General features: G+C 46.1%; 1 protein-coding gene across 1 annotated transcript in view; it reads left to right on the forward strand.

Annotated features, from left to right (window-relative positions):
• Positions 1 to 19,832, forward strand: part of GREB1L (growth regulation by estrogen in breast cancer 1 like) — a 147,830-nt gene that overhangs the window by 114,183 nt on the left and 13,815 nt on the right. The window contains 9 exon segments of the mRNA XM_021096163.1: positions 3,718 to 3,833; positions 4,527 to 4,771; positions 7,077 to 7,526; positions 7,529 to 7,614; positions 7,746 to 7,848; positions 11,539 to 11,694; positions 11,961 to 12,100; positions 17,795 to 17,956; positions 18,101 to 18,305. Coding sequence (XP_020951822.1) covers positions 3,718 to 3,833; positions 4,527 to 4,771; positions 7,077 to 7,526; positions 7,529 to 7,614; positions 7,746 to 7,848; positions 11,539 to 11,694; positions 11,961 to 12,100; positions 17,795 to 17,956; positions 18,101 to 18,305 — 1,663 coding nt within the window.

Here is a 19,832-nt window from a genome sequence, read left to right on the forward strand (position 1 = left end):
TCCCAAGTTGCTGTGACTGTGGCATAGGCTGGCAGCTACAGCTGAAATTCGACCCCTAGCCTGGGAACCTCCATATGTCACAGGTTCAGCCCTAGAAAAGACAAAAAAAAAAAAAAAAAATTTAAATTAAAAAAAAAGAAAGACCTAGTTTGACACAAATTTTATGAAAAGAAAGCACATAGTCTTAGGGGATGATTATTCCTACCTGGGCTGAAGTTCCCCATCTGAAAAATGAGTTGGACTGTATGATCTCTAAGAGTTCTAATTTGGGGGTTATTATTTAGTGTTCATAAAGCACTTTGCAAATGTAAACCTTCTTATTATAGTCTACTACCTAACTTGAGTAATCCAAAATGCAAACAAAATATCTTGTATAAACTAAATAGGTACTTGAAAAAAATAAATCTGTCTAAAAAATAGAAGCTCCTATATTTAGAGGCACTTGTAACATGTACATTTCACATATGGCTATATAGATACCATGTTCACAATTTTAAGAGTTGTAGACCACCTTACAGCAGAATTCTTGGGATAAATAACAAATGAGAGTCCTAAAACTCTTCTTACAGTATAATTCATTGAGACAATTTGAATAATGATGAGGAATCTGGAAAGGCAGATAGTCAGCACTCCTCTGTGAAGTCTCACACACCTGGTGCGGTGCCAGGAGATGGTCTAAAAGGATGCGCGTCAGCAGGGGCTTCTCTGGCTCGCCACTGACACTCCACAAGTGTGGCTACTTATAGAGTCTTAGATCACTTGTTCAGATCCTTCAGAAGTGCCAGTCTCTAAGTCAGTATGAATCAGTGGGTCCTAAATAATATACCCTTGGGCCAATGTTTGAAAACCACCGTCAAGACCTGAGGTTCTTAGCCTGGCTGCAGGCATATCAGAATCACCCACAGGGTTTCCAGAAGGCTGGGAGTGTGCCATACATGAAGAGGGTCTCAAGCAATTCCTTCTCAAAGGAATTATATCCTATGAGTAGCTGCCAGGCACCAACTACACAAAGAGATTTCCATATTTTCAAAACCCTTTGATCACATCAATCCAGCCTTTTTTATATTCTCTTTTTGTGTGGAAATAAACATTTGAAATCCCTTTGGGATCTTCACCTTCTTAACAAGACTGCCACTTGCCACGTGGTCTCTATTTCACCTGTTCATTATAAATTACCAAATTCCTTTACCGCTGACAAGACGGCACCAGTATGCCTTTTATCTCTAGTCTTGGCTAAAATCCAATGCCTCTTCTTCCATTAAGTGGTCTTTTTTTGATACTTACCTCTATTATCCTTTAGGGATTGGGTTAACTTATAAGTGATAACAAATACTTTGGAAGGATACAAAGTTTAAATCTAAATAAATCAGTTCTTTCAGAAGGTCTGTGAAGCTTTCATTCAATTTCCTTGGCCTTGAACCCCATATTATTCCTGAAGTCAATGCTCGCTCAGTCTTTTGTGTTGTCTTTTTTTTTCATTTTTTTATTTTTTATTTTTTTTATTTTTTTGCCATTTCTTGGGCCGCTCCCATGGCATATGGAGGTTCCCAGGCTAGGGGTCTAATCGGAGCCATAGCCGCCAGCCTATGCCAGAGCCACAGCAACGCAAGATCCAAGCCACGTCTACAACCTACACCACAGCTCATGGCAACGTGGGATCCTCAACCCACTGAGCAAGGCCAGGGATCGAACCCACAACCTCATGGTTCCTAGTCGGATTTGTTAACCACTGAGCCACGATGGGAACTCCTCTTTTGTGTTGCCTTTAATGCCTCAGCAGGAAAATCATCCTGAGGGCATGGCAGATCCTTAGAAGAACGGCAGCCATCCATCATCAGAAGTGGCAATGTGACAGAAAAGCATTTTATAGTGGGTTTAGCTAGCTCTGATCGGTCCAGAGCAAAAGTGGAATTTGTCTAATAATCTTTTGAAAGTAATCTCCTTATAAAACATAATATCTGTTACCCATCATTATAACCCAACCTCATTCTTGCCAGAATCATGAACTATATTCCACAAGACCCCAGTATCAAGGATATCCTAAGTCTAGTGTGAGGACTGAAAAGTAAAATGATTCCTATTTGCAGAATTGTTAGCTTTAAATTACGTCATGTTCTGGTTCCCTTTGACATGAAAATATATGGCAAACCAAATTTGGAGGGATAAACTTTCTTCTAATATCTTAAAAAAATATTTTCTACAGATTGTTTTTCTAAGACATAGAAAGTCTCCCAAACTTTAAACAGATACGAAGATCCTCAGAGTTCTCCTTGGTACACAAATGTATAATGAAAGATTGGACAACAAGGTTCAAGTTGTTCTTCCAGTTTTACAAATTATATGCATTTTGTTTGAAGTACTTATGGGTATATTTATTTCTAAAGATTGGTTTTCCTAGACATCAACAAATCATTAACCAAATTCTGTTATAGCATATCTTGCTTGGTACATTTTTCTTTATCCCATTTTGGTTTTAGCAAAGGAAGTACCAGTCCATTTGAAAATAAAATCATATGCATTACTTAATACCTCACTCCTGAGTCCTTGTTCTCAAAACCATTATCAGAAATGTCAGTTCATTTCTTTCAACTCCTGCTAGAAAGCTAATATGAAACATAGCTGGATGCTACACACTTCATAAATAGCATAAACCACCTTATCTACTTAAGAGATAGTTTGTTTTCTTCCAAAAGAGACAAAAAAATCCTTTCACTTTTGAACATCCTTCAAGTTGGGATTTTCTTTCTCCTCACTGATATATTCATGTTTTCAAAACTGATATTCCATTTATTAAAGATATACATAAGTGTGTATAGGTATATATAGGTTAATGTATATGAAAAGTTGGTTATACATGAAGAGTTTTTTTGAGGTTCTTTTATTAGTCATTTACAACTGAAATGGTCTTTTTCAGTCAGTCAGGCCCAAGAGTCTGTCCTTTATATGAAGAAAGTGTACCTAAGAGCCTTACATCAGGTAGTTTAGGATTTCTGTAAGGTTTGCACCATTGATGGGATATTTCACGTTGTATTTTTCTTTGACATATGTGGCTATGCATGATATATACTAAGATCTCCTGTTTTATCCTATTGAGATAAAAGAAAAAGCCGCATTCTTCTAAAGTGCTTTGTATAAGCTTTTTATTTTTTAAATTTATTTATTTAGTATAGCTGATACAATGCTGTGTTAGTTTCTTCTTAGAGCAGAGTGCCTCAGTTATACATTTATACATTTTTTTCATATTTTCTTGCATTTTGATTTATTAAGGAAAGGTAAGAGGGGTTTTTTGTCTTTTTTTTTTTTTTTTTTTTTAGGGCTGCACCTGTGGCATATGGAGGTTCCCGGGCTAGGGGTCGAATTAGAGCTGTAGCCTCCAGCCTACGTACACCACTGCCACAGCAATGCCAGAGGCCAGATCCAAGCCACATCTGCGACCTATACCACAGCTCATGGCAATACTGGATCCTTAACCCACTGAGTAAGGCCAGGGATCGAACCTGCTTCCTCATGGACACTAGTCAAATTCGTTTCCACTGAGCCATGATGGGAACTCCTGTGTATGCTTTTTAGTAGCAATTAAAATATATGTACACACACCAACACACCTATTGGAAGTCATTGGTGAGCACAGATGTGTAAAATGTCTAGACACAGAAACCTTTAAGAAGGTGGAAACTTAAAGGGTTTTAATTTTATCATATGGGTCCCTTTCTACAGACTTGGAGAGGAAATGAAGCAGAAGAGTGGATCCCTCGGACATACCAAGATCTAGAAGGTCTGCCTTGTATTGTGATCTTAACTGGCAAAGATCCTCTTGGAGAAACCTTTCCCAGGTACAATGGAATCATTAGTTCTCATTTTCCATTAGTTGCCCAGCTGAGCTGATGGTTAAAACTTGGCCGACACTCACCCATTTCATCCACTTGGCAAGTGAGAAGAGAATTGTTTTATTCTGGGATATAAAAATTTAGCCTTCCTTGATCTTTCTTTTGACTTTCCACAGATCACCCAGCAATTTGGGGAATGGAAGGTAGCCACAGATGAGATGTGTTAACCCATCAAAGCAGAGCAGCCAGAGAGGCAGGGAGGAAAAGCATTGCCCCCATGAAGAGTTTTTTGGATGAAATGTCTTGTTAATCTGCTGTTCTCTCAAGGATTAGAGATCACTGGTAGATTGGACGGCAACAGCAGCAATAATCATAACATTCACTGCATGCTTACTATGTGTCAGGCATTGTCCTAACAAAGGCATTGTCCTAAATGCCTTTCCTAGCTCGTGCCATTCATTCCTTACAATAAATGTATCAGTCCGTCACTGTTACTCTATTTTGTATGTAGAGAAAATAAAGTGGCTAGCCAGAGGTCCTAATAGCTAAGAGATGGCAGACCTGAGGTTTAAATCAACCATTACCTGACACAGAAACTCGTGTATTTGACCACTGTGCCGCATCCAGCCAGCTAGGTGCATAGGAACTTTGCATGCACGTCAGGACAGGCTCCCCAAAGGCATCATTACTTTTGTGCAGGTCTTTGAAGTATTGTGACCTCCGGTTAATTGATTCAAGCTATTTAACTCGCACGGCCTTGGAGCAGGAGGTGGGTCTGGCATGCTGCTATGTCTCAAAGGAAGTCGTTCGAGGGCCCACTGCTGCCCTGGACCTTAGTAGCAAGGAGCAAGAGAGAGCCACAGCCAGCGAGAATGACGCCGAGGAGCTGCTGATCGACCTGGAGAGGCCCCAGAGCAATAGCAGTGCTGTCACTGGAACCTCAGGTCAGTACTTCCTTTTCTTTTTCAAGGATCAGAGGCAGGAGTGAGCAGGGGTAGGTGTTTGCAAGCCAGAGGCATCTGCTGACACCATCAAGGCTTTCAGAGCAGCCTCTGGTGCTTCAGGCATCCCGTCCCGACCTCAGTTCCCCAGGAGAGATACTTGGAAAACATGACTGTGAGCAGCTACAAAATACATCCCTGGGGATACAGTTAATGATGAGCATACTAATAGGCTAAATATAATAAATACATAGCATCCTCTCCAGCCACCACCATTTCCCCTAGTCTTTCCCACCCTGATCATCTCACAGATATCATGCATCTAATATTTGCACAAAGGCGTTCTTTTCCTTCCAGATCCTAAAGCTGTAAGTTTGTGCTAATTGGCCTAGTACCTGGCACAAAGTCTGTGTTTGAATGAATGAATGGGTGACTTTTCTAAGTAGTTAGTGGCAAGTGTTTGTACACTGAAGGCTACTCTTGAGCCACTGGTTGACGGGGATGATCCAGCCTGCAGCTTGTCAGCCTCTCATTGTGTTTCTGTGTGGCTAATAGCAATGCCTGGCATCAATTTTCTGATAAATAGTATTAAGCAAATGCACTATTTCCTTTTTTTCTGATTGTGAAAGTTACAATAATAAAGCTTAATATAGAACACTTCAAGAAAATAATGATAGAGAAGAGATTAGAAATGAAAACCTAGAAGTTCCCATTGTGGCTCAGCTGTTAACAAACCCAACTAGAATCCGTGAAGATTTGGGTTCCATCCCTGGCCCCACTCAGTGGGTTAAGGATCTGGTGTTGCCGTGAACTGTGGTGTAGATAGGAGATGTGGCTCGGATCTGGCATTGCTGTGGCTGTGGTGTAGGCTGGCATGTGTAGCTCCAATTCAGCCCCTACCCTAGGAACTTCCATATGCCGTGGGTGCAGCCCTAAAAAGCAAAAAAAAAAAAAAAAAAAAAAAATGGAAAAGAAAAAAACCCACAACAAAGGGAACCATCATTTCCTTCTCCCTCATGTTTCCATCCATGATGCACACACGAAAACACACACACATAATTTCATGTCCAAAAGCAGCACCAGTCTTTCTGTTCACTCTGTCAGCCATTATTGGATGGCTCCTTGTGGGAACTGAAGACACAGGTATCTGTCCTTCTGTAAGTGCCCCTTGGCCTGGAGGAGCATGAGGACTGTCCTGCAGGGTCTGCCCAAGTCACCTGAGCAGACAGGTGTCAGGGCTGCACCTCCCCCACCCATCACTATGGCCCCAGAGGGAGCTCTGAGACCACCTCAGAATAAAGGGGAGAGGTTTGGAGGATAGTAAAGGGTAACAGAAGGAAGGGGGACTATCACATCCAGAAGCTTTTAGATACCAGCATCACTGGGGGTGAGGCAAGGAAGATGTGGCTGAAGAGGGTGATGATGATGAGAGTTCACCTTCCCTCCTGTGGCTCTTTAATCAGCCTCACCCCAGGACACTGTGACCCACATGCTGCCCCCCCACACACACACGCACAACTTGGGGCCTCAGGGAGGCTCACTTTCCAGAGTGTTCAGGCATGTGGACTCAAGAGCCATGGAGAGAGAGGCAAGCTGTCACACAAAAGTCAGATGAGCAGCAAAATGGCAGCGTCACTAGCCTCCTGTGACTGGCTGTTCATCTGGGATCTCCCAAGACTGGGATTTGACCCCATGCCATGGGAAGCACCAGTGTGAACCAGAGAGGCCTTCAGTCCTCAATGTAATAAATTTCTGGTTTGTCCTCAAACCTGAGTGGCCAATGGACTAGAGGAAAACCTTTTTGAAGTAAACTGGCCGCATGTGCAGAGATCTCTGGCAAGAGCAACACCTCATGGGGTACGGATGTGCTCCCCACCTCCTACGGAGCCCTTTCCCATGATGCTCTGGGCTTCCATGGAATGGCTGCACCCTGAGGCGGGGGTGGGGGGGTGGTCTCCACAGCCAGAGGCGTGGGGCAGGACACTTGGATTGGAACCAGTGTTGGTCAGGGTCCTGGAACAAATTGGCTGATGTCTAAGTGAGGTACCTGAGAGAGTTTACGAACTGGCGATGTAGAGAGACCGGGCAGGATGAGGAAAGGGGCAAGGAGGTGGCTGGGCCAGCCCAGGGCACACAGCCTGCCAGGCGGCCGTTCCCCTCACGGAGGAGGCCTGGGAGTAAGTGCCCACCTCCCGCCAGTGTCTCCACGGCCAAGCAGAGGAAGCGGGCGGGGGCCTTCTGGACTTTCCCTCCAGTTCAGCATGGGTCACAGGGCGGGCATGCGGTGGCCTTGTCCGTGCTCTTTCAGGCTCCATCATGGAGAACGGAGTGAGCTCCTCCAGCACAGCCGACAAGTCCCAGAAGCAGCCGCCGACCCCCAGCTTCCAGAGCCCAGGCAACAGCGCGGGGCTGGACGAAGGGGTCTCGGCGGGCATCGCGGAGCCTCTGAAGCAGGAGTGCGACTCCCTGGGCCCCCCGATGGCGAGCAGCACCACCTCCAAGCCCTCATCGTCGTCGTCGGGACCCCGCACCCTGCGGTGGCCGGGCCCGCCCGCCGCGCTGCCCCCGATAGTGATCCTGTCCAAGGCGGCCTACAGCCTCCTGGGCTCCCCGAGGGCGGGTAGGCTGCCGGCCTCCGCGGCCCTGCTGCCGCACGCCGACGTGGCCTGGGTCAGCTCGCTGCGGCCGCTCCCGCCCCGGCAGGCCGGCGGCGAGGAGCAGTCGCGCTACTACCGCCAGTGGACCTCGGCCCGGCCGCATCAGCAGACTACAGCAACCAGCCCGACCCCGGCTCGGGCACGCGCGCCTGCCACCCGCGCCGCCTGCTGCTGAGCGGGCCGCCCCAGGTGCGAGGCGCTGCGGGGGGACGTGGGGGGGCGGGGGGACGAGGCCGTCGCCCCGAGGCAGGAGGCCCGCAGGGCCCAGGTGTGAACTCTCTCTTCTCTGTTCCTCCCCCAATTGAACGCATTGCCGTCAGGTGGGAAAGACCGGCTCCTATTTACAGTTCCTCAGGATCCTCTTCCGCATGCTCATCAGGCTCCTGGAGGTGGACGTGTACGACGAGGGGGAGATCAACGCCGGTGAGTCCCGCTCACTCAGACAAGATAGGTAAAACCAGGCAGCGCAGACATGGACCCCACAGCCGGGACGACCCACGGCCTCTTGGAGGTCTACACCCGCTCGTGTGCAGGGTTATTGAGAGGTTAAAAGTCCTGAACCAGCAAATAGTTGTCAGTAAACTGTGGCCACGTTTTTCTCCCCGACGTCGGGGTGGGCCCGGATTCTCTCAGTGTCCAGGAGGACGCCCTGTTAGGTGGGTTCGTTGCTCAGATGGTGAAACGGTTCAGGTTTAAGGTTCAATTGTGGTGTTCAGAGCTTAAGGGGCCAGAGCTGGTTAGTCAGTTGACAGTTTTCCTGTAGGCTCCCAGTGAGGGTATATGGTGGATACTTTAATGAAAGGAAAATTCCGTGAGAACAGAACCCTGGCACCATAAACGACCCCCTCATACTGGTAGTAAGATGCAGGGGCCCAGTACTTGACAGAATATCCCCAGCTTCTCCCACTTTGCCCCCTTCACAGCCCTTCCCTCCGGCTGTCACCTGTGGGGCAGCTCATCTCTGCTGCCCAGCCAGCAAGGCCGGAGAGTGGCTATGAACAGGGGTCAGGCAGCATGAGCCCTGCAGCCAAAGAGAGTGTGGCCTCACGCTTCACCTCTGAGAACAATCTGTGTGCTGGAAGGGAACCAGGAGGGGTGGGTGCAGGGGAGAGAAAGAGTAGAAGTTCGTGCCAGGTTCCTCAAAGACGAGTCCAAAGAGGGGAGAGGCCTTGGCGTCTTCCATCTGATCAGCCCTTGGAAGCCTCCCCTCACTTGTTTTCCTCAGTAGTCAGGCCTACTCTGTGACCAGCCCAAGAGGCTCTTAGTTCAGAGCAAGACTGGGTAAAATTAGCCATATTTAATCATTTTACTGTGGCTTTTGGCTCTACTTCCATTCCTCACAGGTTCACATCAGTGATTCCAGGCACAGACACACACAATCCTATTTCCCCACCCACATCTCCAGGTTGGTGTCCCCAGCTGAGCTGTACTGGGCCCCCAGGCTCACCACAAAGGAAACTCAGGGCTCTAAGAGGGCCTGAAACAGCCAGGCTGCCAGGAGGGGGCTGGTCCTCAATGGCAGAGGCAAAACCAAGCAGACAAGGAGTGAGGGCCCCTCATATTGCTGACTTTACTCCCAGGCTCCTTGGTCCCACAGGAGAGACTCATGGCTTTCTGCTTCGCCTCAGATCCTGCTACAGGCCCTTAAGCTGTGAGAGTCAAACCTGGCTTTGTAATGAGAGGCACTATTAGTTTGGCTTTATTACTCCTCCCTCCCTACTGCAGGTGAAAGAAGTAGTGCTCTGGAGAGACATAAAGATGCCTTTTTTTTTTTTGGTCTTTCTGTCTTTTTGCCATTTCTTGGGCCACCCCCGCAGCATATGGAGGTTCCCAGGCTAGGGGTCTAATTGGAGCTGTAGCCGCCAGCCTACACCACAGCCATAGCAACGCGGGATCCGAGCTGCATCTGCGACCTACACCACAACTCATGGCAATGCTGGATCCTTAACCCACTGAGCAAGGCCAGAGATCGAACCCACAACCTCATGGTTTCTATTCGGATTCGTTAACCACTGAGCCACGATGGGAACTCCGCCTTTTTTTTAATGGCCACACATGCAGCATATTGGAAGTTCCCAGGCCAGGGATCGAATCAGAGCTGCAGCTGCGGGCATACACCAGAGCCATGCCAGATCCTTAACCCACTGAGTGAGCCAGGGATCAAACCCACATCCTCATGGAGATTACATTGGGTCCTTAACCCGCTGAGTCACAATAGGAACTCCAGGATGCCTTTTTAAAAAAAACTAGATCCATCGTGGCGCAGCGGTTAACGAATCCGACAAAGAACCATGGGGCTGCGGGTTCGATCCCTGGCCTTGCTCAGTGGGTTAAGGATCCAGTGTTGCTGTGAGCCGTGGTGTAGATTGCAGACACGGCTCGGATCCCACGTTGCTGTGGCTCTGGTGTAGGCCGGCAGCTACATCTCTGATTTGACCCTGAGCCTGGGAACTTCCATATGCCACAGGAGCAGCCCAAGAAATGGCAAAAAGACATAATAATAAATAAATAACTAGAAAATAAGCTTTAACTTTTAACTGCACACTTTTTTTTTTTTTTTTTTTTTTTTTTTTTGGTCCACACCTGCTTCATGTGGAAGTTCCTGGACCTGGGATCAAACCTGAGCAGACAATTCTGAATCCTTAACCCACAAAGCCACCAGAGAGCTCCAAAATCATACTTTTAAAAAATTTAGGCGTTCCCGTCGTGGCGCAGTGGTTAACAAATCCGACTAGGAACCATGAGGTTGCGGGTTCGGTCCCTGCCCTTGCTCAGTGGGTTAACGATCCGGCGTTGCCGTGAGCTGTGGTGTAGGTTGCAGACTCAGCTCGGATCCCGCGTTGCTGTGGCTCTGGCGTAGGCCGGTGGCTACAGCTCCAATTCAACCCCTAGCCTGGGAACCTCCATATGCCGCGGGAGCGGCCCAAGAAATAGCAACAACAACAACAAAAAATACAAAACACACAAAAAAAAATTTTAATAACTTAAAATGCTCAGGGATATAAAAATAAAAAGTGCTGTGTTTAAAAGGTAATAGCTGTACTTCTAGTCTTGAGGCTTTTGATGGGGGAGGTTTTTTCCATCCTTTCTCCCTTTAAAGGTTGTCTTAAGCTTGATCTTATAGTTTTTTGTTATTAATAACAAATGCCAGAGTTCCCATCGTGGCTCAGAAGTTAATGAACCCGACTAGTATCCATGAGGATGCACGTTCAATCCCTGCCCTTGTTCAGGGAATAAGGATCCAATGTTGCTGTGAGCTGTGGTGTAGGTCGCAAACGTAGCTTGGATCCCATGTTGCTGTGGCTCTGGTGTAGGCCAGTGGCTGCAGCTCCAATTCAACCCCTAGCTTAGGAACCTACATATACTGCAGGTTTGGTCCTAAAAGCCAAAATAAAGACAAATATCTATTGGACACATACCATACCACGTGCCTGCCACCGTCTTAGCACTTCCAATATACCATTGGGAATCCTTACAACAGTCAGGGGACCCTAAGGGGTGAGGGTGCCTGAGGTATGAAATAACAAGGGGTGGGGTCTGGTCTCAAACCCAGGGCCCCAGGTTCTCAGCCTGGATGCGTGTTGGAACCACTTAAGGAGCTTTAAACACCATGACAGGCACTTGGGTCATGAAGGAGATTTGGGGCAGTGTGGCCTGAGCACAGGGTTTTACAAGCTCCAGCTGGTTCTAATATGCAGCACACACTGTAAATCGTGCTCAATGAGCCCCTGAAATCACTTCAGCTGTCAGCGTCTGAGAATCCCACAACTAAAACTCTAAGAATTCAGATCATCTTAAATAAGATTTTAAGGCAATCTGGGGGGCTGGAGTGGGAGACTAGTTGATCTCATAGATGTGAGAGTTTGTGGATGGGGGTGCAGAGGCTGATGATGGGCACCAGTGAGGGCAAGCACCTGCCCCCCTCCCCACAGCAGGGCTCTGAAGGGACAACTCTGGTTCCCACTGCCCTGGACAAGGGAGCTCATTTTCCAGAAAGGCCTTTGTCCCCTCATGTGGGCTTTATGTTTCATAAAACCTTAAGCCCCTGACAGCTGGGGGGAGGGAGGGAGACCAGGCAGTCTGCCTGCTCTGTGCACTTTCTTCTTGTCCTAGATCACAGCGAAAGCAGTGAAGTGAGCCAGTCAGAGGGAGAGCCCTGGCCTGACATCGAGAGCTTCAGTAAAATTCCCTTTGACGTCAGTGTGCACGACCCCAAGTATAGGCTGATGAGCCTGGTCTACACTGAGAAGCTGGCAGGGGTCAAACGAGGTCAGTGCATGTGGAGCCCCAAGGTCAAGGGGAACCTAAGTCCAGGAGGCCTGGGACATTTTAATCTTGGAGAGCAGCTTCAGTCCTTCTCTTCTGCTTTTCTCTCGTTTTACACACACACGTGATCACCTTTTACTTTTCATACCTTCGTCTCAGGGCATAAGTTACAAAGACCTAGCAAAAGCCCTCCTGGGGAGTGGGGGGACTTTCCAGGTGTAGATCTTCATGCACCTCACGAAAAGGTTGTTTTGCCCCTTTATACACAGAAGCAATAAAGGAATCTAAAGTTGAGGAGCCCCGGAAACGAGAAACTGTGTCCATGATGCTGACCAAGTATGCAGCCTACAACACCTTCCACCACTGCGAGCAGTGCCACCAGTACATGGACTTCACCTCTGCCTCCCAGGTGCAGCCCCCTTGCCCCTGCCTGTTACCTAATGGGGATTTTTATGGAAGAAATAAAAGGTCCCAGTGTCAAGCCCTAGACACTTATGTATGAGATGGGGCATCTTGTTTTTGAGCAAAATGAAGGAAGCAATTGATTAAGATGACTTTAGGCTTATTAGGATTACAGGCAGGAAGAGGGGAAGAGAAAAAGGAACTGATTTGTGTCTTAAGTCCCTTCATCAGAATGGTTACATTCGTCATGTTGAGATTAGAAAGTAGCTGAGGAGTTTCTGCTGTGGCACAACACGATCAGCAGGGTCTTGGGAGCATTGGGATGCAGGTTCGATCCCACACCCAACACAGTGGGTTAGGGACTCAGCACTAGATCTAATCACTGGCCCAGGAACTACATGTGCCTTGGGGTGAACCAAAAAAAAAAACAATAGCTGAGGTGTTTATCTGTGATCCTGAAAAAGCTGGATATTATAGTATGTTTGGTGAAAGGGTCTTCCCCCTCCACTTTGGGTTATTGATGAAAAATGGCACTATTACCTACACACCTGTAGCATGCACCCTTTGAGGTGTGACTAAGTCTGTTGATTTCAACAGACCTAGTTTCACCCTTACTTCAGTGTGGGATGGTTTTGACCACTAAGCATACAGAGGAGTCAGTGTTTGCTCTTTTGTTTGGAGAGAGCTAGGAACATAGAAGGGGAGCAAATACCCCATCGTATTTAGCTTCTTTTGGGCCAGTGCACCTTTAAGCACAGAAGAGGGGAAAGGCCAATGATGATAGTATCCAGCACCTCTTTGGGAAAAAAATTGATGTCACGTTCCCCACTTTATCCTCTTGGCTTTTATTATTTGGCTCTAAACACTCAGACAACTCCTCCTTCGTTGAGGATGTGCTGGGTGGACTCCCCCGTCCTTGCTTCTGCTCTTGAGGACCAGGTCTTCCTCTCTCCCCACAGCGTCCTAGCAGGGATTTACTAAGTAAGTGAATTGACTTTCTGCTCTTCTGATACAAGTTACCTTTCACATCCCACTTGTATGCTTGCGTTATTGAAACTAGTTTGAAATCAGCTCACAATTCAAGTGGGGATTGAATTCAGAGGATTCAAGCCCGCTGATCTATAAACCATAGATTTTAGAAATTTCCTTCTTAAAAGTCCTCTATTTATATAGATTCTGTGCGATTATAGTATTCACCAAGTAGTACATTCCCACACTGGTGAAGCAGAATGAATGAGAATGTAGGGGAAGAATTACTATTTTATATATATAGATATATGTATATATATATATATAAAATATTGCCTTTTAGGGCCACACCCGAGACACATGGAGGTTCCCAGGCTAGGGGTCTAATGGCAACTACAGCTGACCTACACCACAGTTCATGGCAATGTCAGATCCTTAACCCACTGAGTGAAGCCAGGGATCCAACCCACAACCTCATGGTTCCTAGTCGGATTCATTTCCACTGCAAAACGACAGGAACTCCACAATATTATTTTTTAGATTGAAACTCTTGAAACTTACCTGGATTCTAGCTGCTGCTGAAAAGTGATGCTATCTTTTCATTAAGCCAAATACTATCTGCATTGTAAAGACTTTTATGTAAATTATTCACTGAGGTGGGTTACTGAGAGAGCATGTGAACTCTCTAGCAATTTAAAACACAGGCTAGGGAGTTCCCGTTGTGGTGGAGTGGTTAACGAATCCGACTAGGAACCATGAGGTTGTGGGTTCGGTCCCTGGCCTTGCTCAGTGGGTTAAGGATCTGGCGTTGCCGTGAGCTGTGGTATAGGCTGCAGACGTGGCTCGGATCCCAAGTTGCTGTGGCTGTGGCGTAGGCCAGTGGCTACAGCTCCAATTCGACCCCTCGCCTGGGAACCTCCATATGCCGCGGGAGCAGACTAAAAAATGGCAAAAAGACAAAACAAACAAACAAACAAAAACAGGCTAGAAGTTCCTATTGTGGCTCAGTGGGTTAAGGACCTGACGTCTCTGTGAGGATTTGGGTTCAATCCCTGACCTCACTCAGTGGGTTAAGAATCCAGCATTGCTGTGAGTTGTGGTGTAGGTCACAGAGGCAGTTTGGATCCGATGTGGCTGTGGCTGTGGCTGGTAGCTGCAGCTCCAATTCACCCCTAGCCTGGGAATTTCCATATGCCACAGATGTGGCCATAAAAAGAAAAAAATAATGAAAACTAAAAAAAAGTTTAGATCTAATTCATTCATTAGCATGGATGAATCAAATGGTCTCTCCAAGAAGCCAGAGTTCAAGGCTAAACGACTATTCAAACAACTTCAGCTTCCAGTGTAACCAGGAGAGATGGGGCCACACAGTCATGTTAATGATGTCAGTTTTAATAGTTTACATAGAAGAATGAGCCATTACTCTTCAACATAGTTTTGGAAGTCCTAGCCACGGCAATCAGAGAAGTAAAAGAAATAAAAGGATACTACTCAGCCATAAAAAAAGGATGACATCATGCCATTTGCAGCAACATGGATGGAACTAGAGAATCTCATACTGAGTGAAATGAGCCAGAAAGACAAAGACAAATACCATATGATATCACTTATAACTGGAATCTAATATCCAGCACAAATGAACATCTCCTCAGAAAAGAAAATCATGGACTTGGAGAAGAGACTTGTGGTTGCCTGATGGGAGGGGGAGGGAGTGGGAGGGATCGGGAGCTTGGGCTTATCAGACACAACCTAGAATAGATTTACAAGGAGATCCCGCTGAATAGCATTGAGAACTATGTCTAGATACTCATGTCGCAACAGAAGAAAGGGTGGGGGAAAAAACCGTAACTGCAATGTATACATCTAAGGATAACCTGACCCCCTTGCTGTACAGTGGGAAAATTAAAAAAAAAAAAAAATGGGTTGTTGCTCTGAATCAAGAAAAAAAAAAAAAAAAAAGAAATAAAAGGAATCCAAATTGGAAAGGAAGAAGTAAAACTATCACTATTGGCAGATGACATGATACTATACCTAGAGAACCCTAAAGACTCTACCTGAAAACTGTTAGAGCTCATCCATGAATTTGGCAGAGTCGCAGGATACAAAATTAATACACAGAAATCGACGGCATTTCTATACACTAACAATGAAAGAGGAGAAAGAGAAATTAGGGAAGCAATCCCGTTTACCATCACATCCAAAAGAATAAAATACCTAGAAGTAAACCTACCTAAAGAGTCAGAAGACCTGTACTCTGAAAACTACAAGCCAATGATGAAAGAAATCAAAGATGACACAAACAGATGGAAAGACATACCATGCTCTTGGATTGGAAGAGTAAATATTATCAAAAATGACTATACTATCCAAGGCAATCTACAGAGTCAATGCAATTCCTATCAAATACCAAGGACATTTTTCCCAGAACTTGAACAAAATATTTTAGAGTTTGTTTGGAAGCACAAAAGCCCCAGAATAGCCAAAGACATCCTGAAAAAGGAAAATGGAGCTGGAGGAATCAGACTCCCTGGCTTCAGACTATACTACAAAGCAACAATCATCAAAACTGCATGGTACTGGCATAAAGACAGACATATAGATCAGTGGAACAGGATGGAAAGCCCAGAATTAAACCCACACACCTACAGCCAACCAATCTATGACAAAGGAGGCAAGAATATACAATGGAGACAGGACAGCTTGTTCAATAAGTGGTGCTGGGCAAACTGGACAGCCACATGGAAAGGAATGAAATTAGAACACTCCCTAACACCATACACAAAGATAAACTCACAATGGATGAAAGACCTAGATATAAGACCAGACACTATAAACTCTTAGAGGAAAACATAGGTCAAACAATCTCTCCGACATAAAGGACAGCAACATCTTCTCAGATCCACCTCTTAAGAGTATTGACAATAAAAACAAATAAGTGGGACCTAATCAAACTTAAAAGTTTTTGCACAACAAAGGAAACCCTAAACAAAACGAAAAGACAACCCACAGAATGGGAGAAAATCTTTGCAAGTGAATCAACTGGCAAGGGATTAATCTCCAAGATTTATAAACACCTTCTGCAGCTCCATACCAAAAAAAAACAAACAGGGAGTTCCCGTCGTGGCCCAGTGGTTAACGAATCCGACTAGGAACCATGAGGTTGTGGGTTCGATCCCTGGCCTTGCTCAGTGGGTTAACGATCCGGCATTGCCGTGAGCTGTGGCGTAGGTCGCAGACGTGGCTCGGATCCCGCATTGCTGTGGCTCTGGCGTAGGCTGGTGGCTACAGCTCTGATTAGACCCCTAGCCTGGGAACCTCCATATGCTGCAGGAGCGGCCCAAGAAATGGCAAAAAGACAAAAAAAAAAAAAACCCAAAAAACAACCCCATCAAAAAATGGGCAGATCTAAACAGACAGTTCTCCAAAGAAGACATACCAGATGGCCAAAAAACACATGAAAAGATGTTCAACATCACTCATTCTTAGAGAAATGCAAATCAAAACCACTCTGAGGTACCTTACACCAACCAGAATAGCCATCATCAAAAAGTCTACAAACAGTAAGTGCTGGAGAGGGTGTGGAGAAAAAGGAACCCTAGTACACTGTTGGTGGGATTGTAAATTGGTTCAACCACTGTGGAAAAGAGTATGGAGATGCCTCAGAAAACTAAAAATAGAACTACCATTTGATCCAGCAATCCTACTCCTGGGCATCTATCCAGAGAAAACCACGACTCGCAAAGACACATGTACTCTGATGTTCATTGCAGCATTATTTACAATAGCCAAAACATGGCAACAACCTAAATGTCCATGGACAGAGGAGTGGATCAAGAAGATGTGGTACATATACACAATGGAATACTACTCAGCCATTAAAAAGAACGAAATACCAGCATTTTTAGCAACATGGATGGACCTAGAAATCATCATGCTAAGTGAAGTCAGCCATACAATGAGACACCAAGATCAAATGCTTTCACTGACATGTGGAACCTGAAAAAAGGACAGACTGAACTTCTTTGCAGAACAGATGCTGACTCACAGACATTGAAAAACTTATGGTCTCCGGAGGAGACAGTTTGGGGGGTGGGGGGATGTGCTTGGGCTGTGGGATGGAAATTCTATGAAATTAGATTATGATCATTAAAAAAAAATTTAGATAGAGTTTAAACCTGAATAGATATGATCAAGAGACAGGAAATTATAAAGCTTTAATATAGAAAAATCCCATACTGTAGGATATATTATATTAATACATTTATTAAAATATTATATAAAACAAAAAATAAAATTTAAAAACCCCTCTATTTTCAAAAAAAGAAAAAGAAAAATGACATTCATTTGACCTGACCCACATAGGAGAGTTTTCCCCATCACTGGGCACCTTTGGGAATTTTTCTGTAGCAATATATCTTCTATGTATATTGGACCTCCTAGGACTGAGCAGTAGTGCTTCTAAGAACATGGGAAGTGCAGGCAGTTTCAAGCAACAGGTACTTCCCCGCCCATGGACAGGCTGTTTAGGGGAAAGGTGCTTGGCTCTCGTGTCTGCAGCAGCCTCTAAAAGGTGAAGTTCTTGCCCCTCCAACCCTTTTGACACTACACACACAGCAGGACCTGGCGGCAGGCAGAAGTTCAGGTGAGTTTGCAGGTCTTAACCTCAACAAGGGGCCAGGACGTTTGCAAACCACAAGCTTACACCCCTTCCCTGTCTCCTTTGCAAACACAGATGTCCGACTCCACCCTTCATGCCTTCACCTTCTCTTCGTCTATGCTGGGAGAAGAGGTGCAGCTCTATTTCATCATTCCCAAGTCCAAAGAGAGTCATTTTGTCTTCAGCAAGCAGGGCAAACACCTGGAGAGCATGCGGCTGCCCCTGGTTTCAGACAAGGTGGGTGAAGGTGCCTGGACATGAGGCCTGATGGGCCTCAGGTACTAGATTAGCTCTTCTAAGCCTCTTATAGCCAACCAAGAGCTCTAATTTCTTTTTTGGTCTCTGGCTTTTTTTTTTTTTTTTTTCCTCCTCTTTCAGCAGAATTTGAACGCAGTCAAGAGCCCCATCTTCACTCCCTCCAGTGGTCGCCACGAGCATGGACTCCTAAACCTTTTTCACGCCATGGAGGGCATCAGCCACCTGCACCTTCTGGTGGTCAAAGAATATGAGATGCCGCTGTACCGCAAGTACTGGCCCAACCACATCATGCTGGTGCTTCCGGGCATGTTCAATAATGCAGGCGTGGGTAAGAGGGGCCCCGGGGTGGGAGGAAGGGCTGGAAGGATACACTGAGCTGGATTCCCCAGGCAGGAACTTTCAGAGGTTCCCCAGCCTCTGGAGAGTATCTTGTCCTGTGGACCAATAGACTTTTGACTCTTCTTTCTTTCTTTCTTTAAATTCTTTTGCTTTTCAGGGCTGTACCTATTGCACATGGCGGTTCCCAGGCTAGGAGGGATCCAAACGGCATCTGCGACCTACACCACAGCTCACAGCAACGCCAGATCTTTAACCCACTGAATGAGGCCAGGGATCAAACCCGTGTCCTCATGGATACTAGTCAGGTTCATTATCACTAAGCCACAATGGGAACTCCTGACTCCTCTTTGCGTTTTCATTTATCTTCATCTGCAGTTTTGCAGAATTTTTAACTTCTGAGGACTAGTAACCAAAGAAACCACTGGTACACTGAGCACTCCGGGAAAGCTGGGGCTCTGCCCAGGCTGGGCCACTGACGTTCCTCGCTGCAAGCTGGCAGCAGGGGCATCACAGTGAGGAGGCTGGTCTGAGAGGAGGGAAGTTAGTAGTTTACACTCCAGTTTGGAGGGATCTGGATGGAATCTCTGAAGGTCCTCACTAATCCTAAAGGCACACGGCAAGTTCTCAGGGGGCCTGTACAGCTGGGGACCAGAAGCATTATCACTGTCCATGGCAGTCGCCTTTCAAGTGCCTGGAAGAAGTCTTTCCTGCTCCTCCCCAGGGAGTTAAGAGCAGTGGCTGATTTCTCAGAGGGGCCTGTGATTGCTGAGGGAACTGACAGCCACGGGAGGGGATGGAGGGAGCATCCAGAGCTCCGTCATTTACCTCCTGCAGGCAGGGAACCCACCCCTGGGCCCAGTATTCCTGACTCTACTCTCTGGTCACTTCCTGTATCTAAATCACTTCCCACTGGCTTCTGTGAATTTCTCACTCAATGCAGAGTCTCAGAAGGGCTGACCTTCGTCAAGAGCTTTAGAGGGACGAACGTCCAGCCCAGAGCTGGAGCAAACACAGAAGAGACCAGGTCTCTTTCCCATCTCTGCCTGATTTGCGCCTCTCCCTTCCTTCCTGGGTCTCTTCCATCCTTTTTCTCCCTTCCGCTCCTTCTCCTAAAAACTTTAGCTTTAATATGGGATTAAAATATTTTCCAAAACTTTACTTATGGTAAAAAACACAAAATGTATCATCTTAGCCATTTTTGGTTTTTTTCTTGGCCACACCCACAGCATGCCAGTGTTCCCAGGCCAGGGATCAAACCCCAGCCACAGCAGTGACAATACCAAATCCTTAACTTCTAGGCCACCAGGGAACTCCCTAGCCATTTTTAAGTGTATGTTTCAGTAGTGTTCAGTATATGCACATTGCTGTGCAACCAATCTCCAGAACACTCTTCATCTTGCAAAACTGAAACTCAGTACCATTCAAGACTAACTTCCATGTCCCTAGCTACCACCATTCTGCTTTTGGTCTTTGATTCTAACTACTTTAGGTACCTCATATAAGTGCAGTTCTACAA

This window comes from Sus scrofa, chromosome 6, assembly GCF_000003025.6.
Source record: "Sus scrofa isolate TJ Tabasco breed Duroc chromosome 6, Sscrofa11.1, whole genome shotgun sequence".
In the NCBI taxonomy this organism is placed as follows: Eukaryota; Metazoa; Chordata; class Mammalia; order Artiodactyla; family Suidae; genus Sus; species Sus scrofa.